General features: G+C 39.2%; 1 protein-coding gene across 1 annotated transcript in view; it reads left to right on the top strand.

The window, feature by feature from the left end:
* The window catches only part of CSMD3 (CUB and Sushi multiple domains 3), a 778,187-nt gene that overhangs the window by 552,477 nt on the left and 212,076 nt on the right, over nt 1–13,634 (top strand). The window contains 1 exon segment of the mRNA XM_029063925.2: nt 5,861–5,977. Coding sequence (XP_028919758.1) covers nt 5,861–5,977 — 117 coding nt within the window.

Below are 13,634 nucleotides of genomic sequence, written 5' to 3'. Positions count from 1 at the left end.
GCACATAACAAATGCAAAAACTATTGTTATCTTTATTATATTCAATCCATCACTAAATGCTGTCAGTTTGACCTTCATAATATTGCTACTATTCACCTTTTCCTCCTCATTAAACTACTAGTAAGTTAATCAGTCACTTCTCCTATCCTACTTTTATTATGATATCAGCCTCCTTGCTGACCTTCCTGCCTCCTGTCTCTCCCTTCTCCAGTCCAAAATTCACTCTGCTGCCTCAATTATTTTTCTACAGAAACATTCAGCCCATTGTTTCCCAATCCTCAGAAAACTCCAGTGATTGCCCATCCACCTCCACATCAAACAAAAACCCCTCAACCTTGGTTTGAAATCATTCAATCACCTTGTCCCCTTCACCTTGCCCCCAGTCGTTAATTCTCCGACTACAACCTAGCCCACACACTTTGCTCCTCCAATGCTAACCTCTCACTGCACCTCAGTTTTGTCTATCTCATCTCTGAACTCTCATCCACATCCCACCTCTGACCTGGAACACCCTCCCCCCTCATATCTGACAGACAATTACTTTCCCTCCCTTCAAAGTTTCAGTGAGGGCACATCTCCTCCAAGAGGCTTTCCATGACTAAGCCTACTTCCTTTTCTCCCACTCCCTACTGCATCACCTTCACTAGCTCGCTTTATTCTTCCCCACACCAGCTCCACAGCACTTATGCACATATTTTTCATTTATTTATTTTAGTGTTTGTCTTCTTCTCTAGACTGTAAGCTTGATGTGGGCAGAGAATGTGTCTGTCTGATATATTGTACATGTCCAAGTGCTTAGTACAATACTCTGCCACACAGTAAGTGACCAATAAATATGATTGACTGACTGATTTGCTCAACAACATTGTTGTGTTTAAGGATGTGCCACCAGATGTCCCTAACCCTTTTTTTTCTAGTAGCCTATTACATAACATCTATCCATGAATGTATCCAAACCTTTCTTGATCATTCTGGTATTTTGTGCCTGGCCAGAATTCTATTTGTTTACTATCTGGTGAGAGAAGGAATGTGTCCTTTTGTTTGATTTTAAACTAACACCTTCAAACTTCATTTAGTGGCCAAATTTAATATTTAATGTTTCTTTAAATCTCACTATTGCTTATTTTTTTCCTAAGCCATTCAGTAGAATCTTATCAAAACCCTTTTAAAACTCAAAATATATTAATCCTTAGAGTTCCCCTTTATCCAGATGATAACTTGCCTCTTCAAAGAACTATGGCACTTTAATTAGGCATGATTCACCTTTTCATTCAATCAATTGGTAGTATTTTTTGAGTGCTTACTGAATGCAGAGCTCCTTACTAAGCACTTGGGTAAGTACAGTATAACAATACAACAGACATATTCCCTGTCTACAATGAGCGTACAGTCTATAGAGGGAAACAAACATTAATATAAATGAATAAATTGCAGATATGTACATAAATGTCCTTCCCTTGGTGTGCTTAAACTTTATGTTCAAGAAGAAAATGTAAATAATTTTCAAGTGCTGTCCACACAATTCAAAATTTATTCTAGTGTTGTCATTCTTTGTTGTTTTTTCTAAATGTCTTCCAAAAGGCATATATCTTATCCCGTTGTGTTCTTTCACCAAACAATAGGAGAGTAATTTCAATTCCACAGTAAAATAACCTACCTTAGTTTTGTTTCCCCAATCTCATCCAGTAGTCTCTGATCAATCTCTTTATCCTGGTCAAGAGATCCAATTAACACTTATACTATGATTAATGATGATAATGATAATAATAACAAGAACAGCAATAATGGTGGTATTTTTAAGCACTTACTATGTGCCAGGCACTGTACTAAGCGCTGGGGTGGATACAAGCTAATCAGGTTGAACATAGTCCCTATCCCACACAAGGGCTCACAATCTCTAAACAATTTAACAGATGAGGTAACTGAGGCACAGAGAAGTGAAGTGACTTGCCCAAGGACAGACAAGTGGCAGAGCCGGGGTTATAACCATAGCCTTCTGATTTCCATACCTTTGCTCTATACACTATGCCATACCTTTAACTATTTTTATTTACAAAGTGTCTATTCTCTTCTCTACTAAGAGCAGTATGGCGTAGTCGCTAGAGCATGGGCTTGGGAGTCAAAAGGTCATGGGTTCTAACCCCAGCTCTGCCATTCATCTACTGTGTGACCTTGGGCAAGTTACTTCAGTTCTCTGTGCCTCAGTTCCCTCCTCTGTAAAATAAGGATTGAGACTCTGAGCCTCACTTGGCACAGGGACTGTGTCCAACCCGATTTGCTTGTACCACCCAGTGCTTAGTACAGTGCCTGGTATATAGTAAGCACTTAATAATAACAATTATTATTACTGAAATATGGATATTCAGTAATTCTGATGTTGTGCTTCTGAGAAGCAGTGTGGCTCAGTGGAAAGAGCACGGGCTTTGGAGACGGAGGTTGTGGGTTCTAATCCTGGCTCTGCTATTTATCAGCTGTGTGACTTTGGACAAGTCACTTAACTTCTCTGTGACTCAGTTACCTCATCTGTAAAATAGGGATTAAGACTGTGAGCCCCATGTGGGACAACCTAATTATCTTGTATCTACCCAACTCCTAGAACACAGTTTGGCACATAGTAGGCGCTTAACAAAATACCAAAATTATTATTATTATATAGTGCCATACTCTTGACTATGTACTAACCTGTTTTTTTCCTTCCTATTGCATCCATCCAGTGGACTCCTTCCTTCCTTTACCAATTCTCAAAAATGTGTATTATGTCAAGGTGCCTTTCTGCCTGGGTAAATTGATTATTGACTTTCTGTAATTTTGGACAAGGTATTAGACAAGTTACTGAAATTCAAATGCTCCTGTACTCACAATGAGACTGCAAATCACAGTGTGGCATAGTGGCATGTTCTTTTGACCACATCAATGGAAGAGAAACTCTGGAAGTAGAACCTTCTGAATGCATAAGGGATGATCAGTAGATCTAGGTTTTACAAATTATTCAGTAAATTCTGGTGAATGGAGGACAGATGGCAGCTTCTAATGATTTTAGTTCCAGGTAGAATTTAAGCAGATAATATGGCTTCCAAAGGATTGTGCAAAAGCAGCATAGGGAGCAAGGGACTAGTCTGACTCCCCTTTCCTTCCTCATGAGCCAGGGGATGTGGTAGACAGAGAGGTTCCTTGAGAGATGGTGGCAGGAGAGCCAGTATCACCTGAAATGAGCCAGGTATCCATGAAAGTGAGGAAAAGCAGTTCTTGGTTGGGTAAAGAAGAGGTTGAAGATGAAAGGTAGTTTGGCCAAAGGCCAAATTTAGACAGGCTTATGGAATGGGATACTGGGGAAAGGAAGAATCGAGATATGGATGGGAGTGAGCTTGGAGATTGCAATGCTAGAGATGGGTAATTTGGGGCTGTGGTGGAAAAGGAGGGCAGAGATGTGGTGAGCCAGAAGGTAGGGTGCGGGAATCAACGTAGAGCCTCAAAGGACTTTAATGGAATTCCTAGTCCAGAGCGACTTCAGCTTTCCGGCTCTAGTCCCAAGAGAGTGCAGCTTCTCGACATTATGAAGTTTATGAGGAAAGGTCACAGCACAAGGTGCCTGGGTCCAACAGGTCATGTCTAGTTGAATGGGATCAGTCTCCAAGGTCTAGTCTGGGAACTCACAGACTGGTTGTTGGTGGGATGGAAGTGCGAGGCTTCTGAATTATCAGGTTGCAATCAAAGGCTTGGGATCATGTGAATACCTGTGGATGACTTTACTGAGTCATTGAGTTATTGCAGCCTGCTGTGTCTAAAGATAACCAAGGTTATATACATTCAAAACTATCTATGAACAAAAAGGACTAAACACTTGTGGAGAAGTCTGTTGGCTAATGATGCAGTGATAGGTGAGGAAGCAGAAATTCAAATCAAGCAGGCCTGCATAGTCTTTGAGAAAGTTAGAGTGTGGCAGCAGTGTGGCATTAAGCTTCAACTAAAGGTCTTCAGAGTTGTAGTACTGTCCAACTTTCTCAGTGGATTTGAGACCCAAATTCCCTACAGACGCCACAGTTGACTCCTTTACTATCCCTGCCAAGCACCATAATTTACAGGCTTTATTCAACATCACAAGGCAAGACAGGATTCCCACAAGGGATTCAGTCTCCTTGCACTGAAGGTATGATCGCCTGAGTCACGGTAGGAGATATGAGGGGAATGGATAACAGGAGGAAACCCAAACTTACTTTTTGGTGATCTGAAATTGAAAAGCCAAAACAAGGGAGACAGAAGAAATATTTTAAGTATATAGGAGAACTAAGGACAGACTTTGTGTGCTCACGCTGCAGTCAGGGTTCCTCGTTGCCCCTTTCAGCCTCCTACAATCATAAAGTAAATTTCACTTGGGCACAAAGAAGATTACTTAATTCATTTCTTATCTTTCCCTTTTATTTTTCCACTGTCAAAACCACCAACTCCTCAGTAGTGCTATGTGCTTTTTCTGTATTTCAGGGAATGCAATGTTCAGAAGTTTTCCATAGCTCTGGCCCAAAGTCCCATGGACCATGGGCTCAAAGTAAGCCATTGTGCCTATCCCAACAGGCAAAGATTCTGAGAAAGTTGGTTCTAAATAGGCTTGTTTGCTTTGTTTTGCTGAGTCCCAAGATAGGGCTGGGTTTTTTTCCTTCCAATCCTAAGGGATGGCTCCTTAATGGAGCCATGATTTGGGTGACTGAGATGGTTTTGGAGGATCGTCCCATTCCTCCTGGACAAACTATGAACCCCATGTGGACCAAGATTGTGGCACACCTGATTATCTTCTGTCTACACCAGCACCAGGAACATAGTAAGCACTTGGCAAATGTCCCAATTATTCTTATCATTCCCCAAACAAGAATTGTGCCAACTCAGGCCAGACTTTGCTTCTGGGATACGTGGACCTATGGGCCAACCATGTTCTGAAGTGTTTCAGAGAGTTTGGGCATCCAGAATCTTTAGTAGTTTCAACAGTGAGCATCTGAGAGCTAGCCCCACCTCCTAATGGTTCTGCATACATGATATCGGAAGGAGACAGATGGAGGGTGGCCACCAAAACAAACAGGTGTGAAGAGATGTGTGCATTTACTTATTTTCTATATAAAAAATTTCAAATTTTGTATTTCTTCTATTTTTTAGATCTTTTTCATTTTTTTCCCTTTTTCTCGACAACTTTCTGGTTCGTTTTTCATGGTTTTTCTCATTTTTTCATGTTTTTTTTCTTTTTTTTTCACTTTTTTTCATGTTTTTGAAAAAAAAATTTCATTTTTTGGATTTTTCATTTTCGTTACGTGGGTGACGTAGTGGATAGAGCACAAGCCTGAGAGTTAGAAGATTATGGATTCTAATCCCAGCTCCACCACTTGGCAGCTGTTTGACTTTGGCCAAGTAATTTCACTTTTCTGTGCCTCAGTTACCTCATCTGTAAAATGTGGATTGAGACTGTGAGCCCCACGTGGGAAAGGGATTATGTCCAATGTGATTTGCTTCTTTCTACTCCAGTGCTTACTACAGTGCCTGGCAATTAGTAAGTGTTTATCAAATACCATAATTATTGTTATTAGCTCTTTTCTAGGGAAAGAAAATGATATCTGAGACCCAGCAGGAACCCATCACAATTGTTTATAGGTTAATTAACATTTGAGATTGCAGGTTTCAGCCTAAAAATGCACAGTCATTGCTTTCTGCAAATTAATTAAGGACATATCTTTTGGCCAGATGGGGAAAGTACATATTTCATCTCTTGAACTATGTTAACCATATTTTCCTGACTCATTATATCTCCACATAGAGCTATTTTGTGAAGTTTTTTTTTTGTATGTGCAAAATAAATTTAACAATAATTTTTACCTCCTAGCTCCCTGTGGTAGTCGATCGACAGGATCCGAAGGCACCGTTTTATCACCAAACTATCCCAAAAACTACAGTGTGGGACACAACTGTGTTTATTCTATAGCAGTTCCCAAGGAATTTGGTGAGTAGAATTATCCTCTTTACCACTTTGATACCCAGCATTCTTGACTGGATTGCACAGTTGTTTTAAAAGTTTTTCCAACTTGATTCTGGAGATGCCAACACCGCTACTTAAGTTATTTAATGGGCAATGACTTTATATGTGAGTGTTATTTAGTGGTAAAATTCCAAGGATATGCCTTCAATGTGAAGTTATGAATAAGAACACAGGTAAACAACAATATAACGAATGAAAACAGGATTGTTTTTAATTTTAAAATACATCATGTTAAATTGAATTTATAAGTTTGAAACTGTTTTAGTCATGAAATTTACAATTTAGGAATTCCTCAAATCAAAAAGAACAACAAGATTGGCCAAATGGCCAAATAGTAAACCCTGTTTAAGGGGCAAGATAACAGCCAGTCTCAAAGGTAAACAAATAACTAGACAGTTTTTGGGTCTTATGTTCTTTTGGAAATCTTCCCATATCCCCAGAAGTGATTGACTTCCATTAGCTACAGAAAAGAATAGTGCAGACTTTTAAATGAGAAGAAAATGGTGTCTGTGATCAGCTTCACATCCCCTGATTAGACCACCTAGAAGCCCTTTCACTTAGATGAAAAATATTCTAGATCTGAGTTCCCAAGCTCCTTCAACTAGGTGGTGCAATGGGCAACTACTTTAACCATCATCTTCGAGAAAAACTCAATCGTCATCCAGTTGGTCTCTCTTTTCTCCCTGGTTCCCTTTCTCTCTCTCTCCTGCTCTCTCCCAACTCTTTCTTTCATTAAGGGACTAAAAACAGCTTTGGTAATATCTGGTAAGGAAGTCCATATCATGGTCTGAAAAAGCAAAGGAAGTGTGAATTTGGGCATCTGGAGATTTGGGGTTCCTCTCTCTGCTGTATCCACAAGTCTCTGTCTGGCCCTTCTGAAACTCAATCCACCTGAAGTTCTGTGGATTCTAAAATAAAGAAGTTTCACTGAGAAGTTCAGAACAGGAGGGTGGCAAAAGTCTTTCTGAATTTTAGAATGCTGCCCTGCCACACTGTAGCGCCTTATAAAAAGCAAAACAAGCAGAATAGGTGCCAACTAGGTTTCTAGTTTACATCTTAATCCTAAATATAGGAATCAATATTTCATGGTGGTTCATATAAAACAGGGCTGCAAACTGGATCAACTTCAGTTATTCTCTAATTAGAGATCAAAGAAACTGGGAAGTTTGTCCATTCAGAGTTGATTATATACAGTAGGACTCTGGAACCCTTGAGTAGCACAATATCTCTTGATTTGTAATTAGAAACTTTGGGTATCTATAAAAGGTTGGAAGGTTAGGCCTCCCATCACTATCATGTTCACTGATTTAGTGGAAAGGTTCAAAGATGCCTGAGGCAATGGGATCAGATACACGTTCTCCCAGTTGATCTGGATTCTTCTGGTTAATGAATAGGATATGGACTTTTGGTGTTTTAGCAGATTTAACCTCATTTATAGCCCTGGATCATTTGAAATCAAATTAAACTCAGAAAATTTCTATTCCTTTTCCTTAAGAATTTCAATGTCAGAATAAACATCATTTTACAAGCCCATTGTAATTTTCATGTTCAACCTATGTCAATTTAGTGTGATGAGATGTCCACATCTCCATGGTGATTGATAGGATCATCATGCTCTTTAATATGTAACATCTGGGAAATCTAGGGCATGGTGAGCATGGCGGGAGGGGGCAGGTAGGCAGCAATGATTTTCGTTCTCTCCGCTACGATAAGTGTCTGGAGTATCCTTGGGCACCTGATACCCATGAATAATATTTATTTATCACTGTAATGTGTGAAATCATTCTTCTCAGTCTAATTATACAGCCCTCATCTCAAAATTAAGATGAGTCTTTGGGTAAATTTAGAATAAATGATAGAATCCACTGCCATAAATAAGGTTACATGTTTAAGTAAATGGGATGTCATACACTCATTTTTCCATTCATGAAATTACAGATTTACGAAACCAAATTTCCAAACAAAGATATATATGTATGTATTTGGAAATTTGGTTTCTGAAATCTGTATATATGTTAGGAAAATGTAATTCATAATAAAACCTGCAGTTTTAACCCAATTTTGACCTGGATTAAATAAAAAGCAAAAGACAATTTTTAAACTCCTGAACATTTTATTAACCTCATCAAATCATACTCTGCAAATCAACTGCATTTTGAAAGTATTAGGAACTTTTGGAAGCTGAATTTTCTCCTTTAAATCACTGCTAAAATGGGAAAGTAGGAAATCTTTCATTATGGTTACTAAACCCACTCATATTGTTACACTGCAAACACACATTATAGAAAGGAATACATGAGCACATGTGGAAAAAGCACATGCTATTTGTGAATAACCAGAACTATATTCCAAAATGTTTAATAACCAGTTTCAAAACAGTTACTTTGGCAAAATTGGCAACGGTTTCCAGTTCTTTTATCTTTTCTCTCTGATACTCATAGTGTTGGTATTTCTCCATTTCATTTTGCTTTACTTCTCTAGGAACATGATCCATTCCTTTTCACCACTCTTTATTATCTTTCTTCAAACTCATGTCGGGTAATTATGGGGTTGTTTAATCACATTTATTTATGAATGTAGTCCCATATAACATTGAATTCCTAAACATCTATTCATGGGTTTAAATTGACCCAATTAGGTTTACAACTCCTTGTTTAATCTTAACTTCGACAAGTTAACAGATTGGTTTTATTCTGATGCCATTTTTTGGTCTGCAATCATCCAAGGAGCTACAGCAAATACAAATATTATTTTTATCTAGTGTTCACAGTAGTGAATTATGAAAATGCTATATGCTAATTACACTTTTCTTAGAAAAAATGTACTATTCACTTTGATAGTTTGTATGGAGAGAAGTGGATGGACTGTAGGATATGTGAAGGTAGAACTGACACTACTGGGTGATTCACCAGTTAGAACACAGGCTTGATCTCATCATCTCTAGTCAATGGACAATCTGAATTTCACCATCTCAGAAATTCCACCCTCCGACAACAACCTTCCTGCTGCCTTCTCTTCAATACCCGCTACCTCCCAAATTTCTGTTCCTGCGAAGAGACATCTAATCTCTTGATTCTCTCCAATTTTCCAAAGTCAACATGCCCCATTTGATCGCCTTACTTACCCTTCCTTCTCTTGATGTGCAAACCCACACCCTCCTTTCTGCTCTCTGAACCCAACTCCCTCATCCCTCAGTCCCTCTGTCAATAAAATTCCACCAATCTGCAGCCATGTATTGCCTCCACAATGTGCTTCCTCTTCATTTGTGCTTGAGTTGCCGAGCACTGTGGTAGAAATCCAGGCACCAGGTCAACTTTCATCCATCTCAAGCTTATTTTCTTCTGCTTTTAACTCTGCTCTCTCCTTCTCATAGCAATAATAATTCTCTGTCTTTATTGACTTCTACACCCATTTCCCCAGCTAAGTGTTTCGGGCTTTTAACTGCCTTGTCAAGCCCCCTGGTGACTTTCTCTATCTTTTCTCCTTAATGACCTACTTCATTGATAAAATTGAAACCATCAGGTATGAACTCCCTCAATCTCCCCTGCATCTCTCCAGTTCCATACTCATCTTGCTCCCTCTTCAACTCTTTCATCCTTCCCAGCAGTTGCTGAAGAGGAACTGTCCCTCTTCCTCTCAAAATCTATCCCCCTCCATGGGGGCCTCCAAGACCATTCCTTCACCCCTTACTAAAACACTTATCCCTTTCTTCCCTCCCTGACTACCATCTTCAACCATTAACTCTCCAGTTGCTCCTCCCCTGATGCTTTCAAATACTCCAAAGTAACCTGCCTGATCCCCCCAAAAAAAAGTCACTGGACTCCTTGGTACCCTACAGTTATCAACCCTAGTCCTTCGTATAATTATTTTCCATGCTCATCAAATGAGTTTTTTACACCTGCTACCTTGACTTTCTCATCTCCAATTCTGCAATATGACTTCTGCTCCCTTTACTCCACAGAATCTCTCTGTTAGGTCACCAGTGACCTCCTTCTTACTCAAATTGCATCTGCTGTATCCTAATCCTCCTCTATCTCTCAACTGCCTTCAACCCTGTGGATCATCTCATTCTCCTAGAAATGTTATCTAAGCTTTGTTTCATTGACATTATCATTCTCTCTTCATTCTCTTATCCCTTTGGCTACTTCTACAGAGTCTCCTTTGCTGGCCTCCTCTTTTTCCACTCATCCCCTAATTGTGGGAGACCCTCAAGGCTCAATCCCCTTCTATTCTCCATCTACACTCATTTTCCTTAGTAAGTCATTCACTCCCATGGCTTCAACTACCATCTCTATTCAAACCTCTATCATTTTTATTGTATCACATTTCCTCTTGCCTTCAGGACATTGCTACCTATGTGTCCCACTGGCCCCTCAAACCTAACAAATCAAAACAGAACTCCTCATTTTCCCACCCAAATTCTGCCCCCACTATGGCCCCCTGACTTTCCAATCACTGTTGACACCACCATCCTCCCTATCTCACATGTCCATAGCCTTGGCATTATCCTCAACTCATCTTTCTCTTTCAATCACACATATTTAATCTGTCACCAGATCTAATCAGTTCTACTCTCCCAAGATCTTAAGAATCTACCCATTCCTCACCATCAAAACTGATATCATGCTTATCCATTTTATTCTATTGCACCTTGACTACTAATCAACATCTTTGTTGACATTCTTGCTTCCTGTATCTCCAGTCTGTTTTTCACTCTGATGCTCAAATTATTTTCCTAAAAAAAATTCAGCCTACATATCGCTGTTCCTCAAAAATGTCTAATGGCTACCCATCCACCACCTCAGGAACATTAACTTTTACTGCTCATTGTGGGCAGGGGAAATATTTCTGAAACCTGTTACGTCATACTTTCCCAAGCACTTAGTTGTGTGCACATAGTAAGTGTTCAATAAATGCAATGAATGGATTTACCACTGGCTTTGAGGCTCTCACTCAGCTGTCCCCCTCCTACCTTACCTCACTCTTACTATAATCCAACTCACACACTTCACTTCTCTAATGCTAACCTACTTGTAGCTCGTTCTTGTCTGTTTCACGACCATTCCCTCCTTCTTATCCTACCTCTGGCCTGAAGTCAGTTGTATTAATTGAGCATTTACTGTGTGCAGAGCACTGTATTAAACACTTGGAAGAGTACAATATAACAGAGTTGGGAGACATGTCCCCTGCCCACAATGAATGTACGGTCTAGAAGGGGATAACTCACTCTCCAATAGACCATTTCTATCCCAACCTTCAAAACCTACTAAAATCACATCTCCTCCAAGAGGTCTTCCTTGACTAGGTCCTCATTTCTGTTATTCACCCCTTTCTACATTCCATATGTATTTTTATCTGTACTCCTTAAAAACGTGATACTGCACCCAGTTCCACAGTACTTGTGCATATCCTTATCTTCTCCGGTTCCCCTATCAGTAATTTATTTTAATGTTTGTAGTTCTGTCTAGACTAAGCTCACTGTGGGCAGAGAACCTTCCTACCAACTCTCCTATATTGGTTTCCCCCAAATTCCTAATCCAGCTTGACACACAGAACACAGCTTGGTTCAATAAATATAATTGACTGATTGATCAATTGGCTGAGGAGGTGGGTTGAGAGAGTGGAGTCAAGAATGATGCAAGCAAATGATACTGATAATTGAGTTCATATGCTGTATGGAGACTGTACTAAGTTGATTAGGAGACTACAGTAGAGTTTCAATCAGTTATATTTATTGAGTGCTTATTATGTGCTGATCACAGTACCAATTGCTTGGGAGAGTACAATATAACAGAATCAGCAGACATTTTCCCTGAATATAATAAGTTTACAGAGTCAACAGTCATGATCCTTACCCTTGAGTAATTTACAAGATAGAGATAGAGATAGACAGTAAAATGTATTTTAGATAGTTTGAAGTGCTAAAGGGGGCGTGGAAGGTGTGAGTACTCAAGTACTGAATCACGTAGAAATTTGAAAGAGAAACTTGGCATATTTATAAGGTTGGGAGGTGAAATATTATTCAGGGAAGGTCTCCTGAAGGAAATGTCATTTCAGAAGAGCTTTGAATGGAGAGAAAGGATTTGTCTGCCAGATTTGAAGAGGGAAAATGTTCCAGGCAAAAGGAGGGGAAGAGATAAAAATGAGACACAATAAAACGTTGGTTTTTAGAAGAATTTAGCATGGAAGCTGGGGTGTAGAGGAAGACGAATGAGGATGAGAAAGTGGTCAAGAGGTGAATGCATGCTTTGAGGCCGATAGACATTTCTACTTGATATTGAAGAGGAATGGGAAAAAATGGAAGGATTTTGAGGGATAGAGATGTGTGCATTTTATTTTTAATGATCCAGGCAGCAGAGCGAAGTAAGGAATGGAGAAGGGGAAGAATGGAGATGGGAAAGATTGGAGGCTGGGAGATCTTGGGAGATCTTTAAAGTAGCCCTATATTAACCATGTTTTGTTTTCCTTTTATCATAAATTGGTTGTGTATTGAAATAGGTCCAAATCAACTTTTGAAATAAGTTGAAGTTTAAAGACAAAATAAAATTGCTTAACATTGAAAGCGAGCATGTCACACTGGTGTAGTGATATGTATATCACTACAGCTTCTTATTCAGCTTCTTAAAAACCAATTGCTTAATTCATTCATTCAATCATATTTATTGAGCGCTTACTGTGTACATAACACCCAACTAAATACTTGGAATATACAATTCAGCAACAGATAGAGACAGTCCCTGCCCAACAACTGGCTCACAGTCTAAACGGGGGAGACATGTGAAGTTAGTCCTCAGAAATTCAAGAAGTATAGATTTCAGACATTGAGGAATCATTCAAAATGTTTTGTCATGTGTTTTAAAATGACCAGTAATTTAGTCAAAGCTGTTGCCTGCTTCTACTGCTAGGAGAATAGAGTTCCAACATAGTCTGAGGAAAATCAAGTTCACCTTAGTAACAGCATTATCTAGTGGAAAGTGCATGGACCTGGGAATAAGAAGGACCTGGAATGTAATCTCAGTTCTACCACTTGTTTGCTGTGTCACCTTGGACAAATCCTGTAACTTCTCTGTGCCTCAGTTACCTCACCTGTAAAATGGGGATTAGGATTGTGAGCCCCATGTGAGACAGAGTCTATGTTCAAACTGATGATCTTGATTTTTACCCCAAAGATTAGTGCAGTGCCTGTTGCAAAACAAATTCTCAACATACTATAAAACAATTACATAATATTGTGGCCTGTCACTGTTTGGCAAATAATTGTTCAGAGTGGTAACCTGAACTCACAACATCCCGTGATGGTGGTAATTATGGAAAGCAGAACTGCTTTCCAGGATGTGTTTCTAAATTTAAATTTAATTTTCAAGAATTTATCTCTCAGAATCTCTGCTCTGGATAATGATGATGATGATATTTGTTAAGCAGTTACTATGAGTCTAGCACTGTTTTAAGTGCTGGGCACTGTTTTAAGTGCTGAAAAAAATCCTGAGAAGAAATTGAGCCCCCAGATTAGGTTCCATTTAGAAATAACTGCAGAAGACAAAGTCAGTTTCTCTTCAATTCTCCTCATAGGTAAATTCCTTGGGAGCTTTTATAGTAGTGAATTTTGCCAATTCACACACCT

The sequence above is a fragment of the Ornithorhynchus anatinus genome, chromosome 4, assembly GCF_004115215.2.
Source record: "Ornithorhynchus anatinus isolate Pmale09 chromosome 4, mOrnAna1.pri.v4, whole genome shotgun sequence".
In the NCBI taxonomy this organism is placed as follows: domain Eukaryota; kingdom Metazoa; phylum Chordata; class Mammalia; order Monotremata; family Ornithorhynchidae; genus Ornithorhynchus; species Ornithorhynchus anatinus.
The sequence above is the reverse complement of the archived record's forward strand: the minus strand, read 5'-3'. Positions and strand labels throughout refer to the sequence as shown.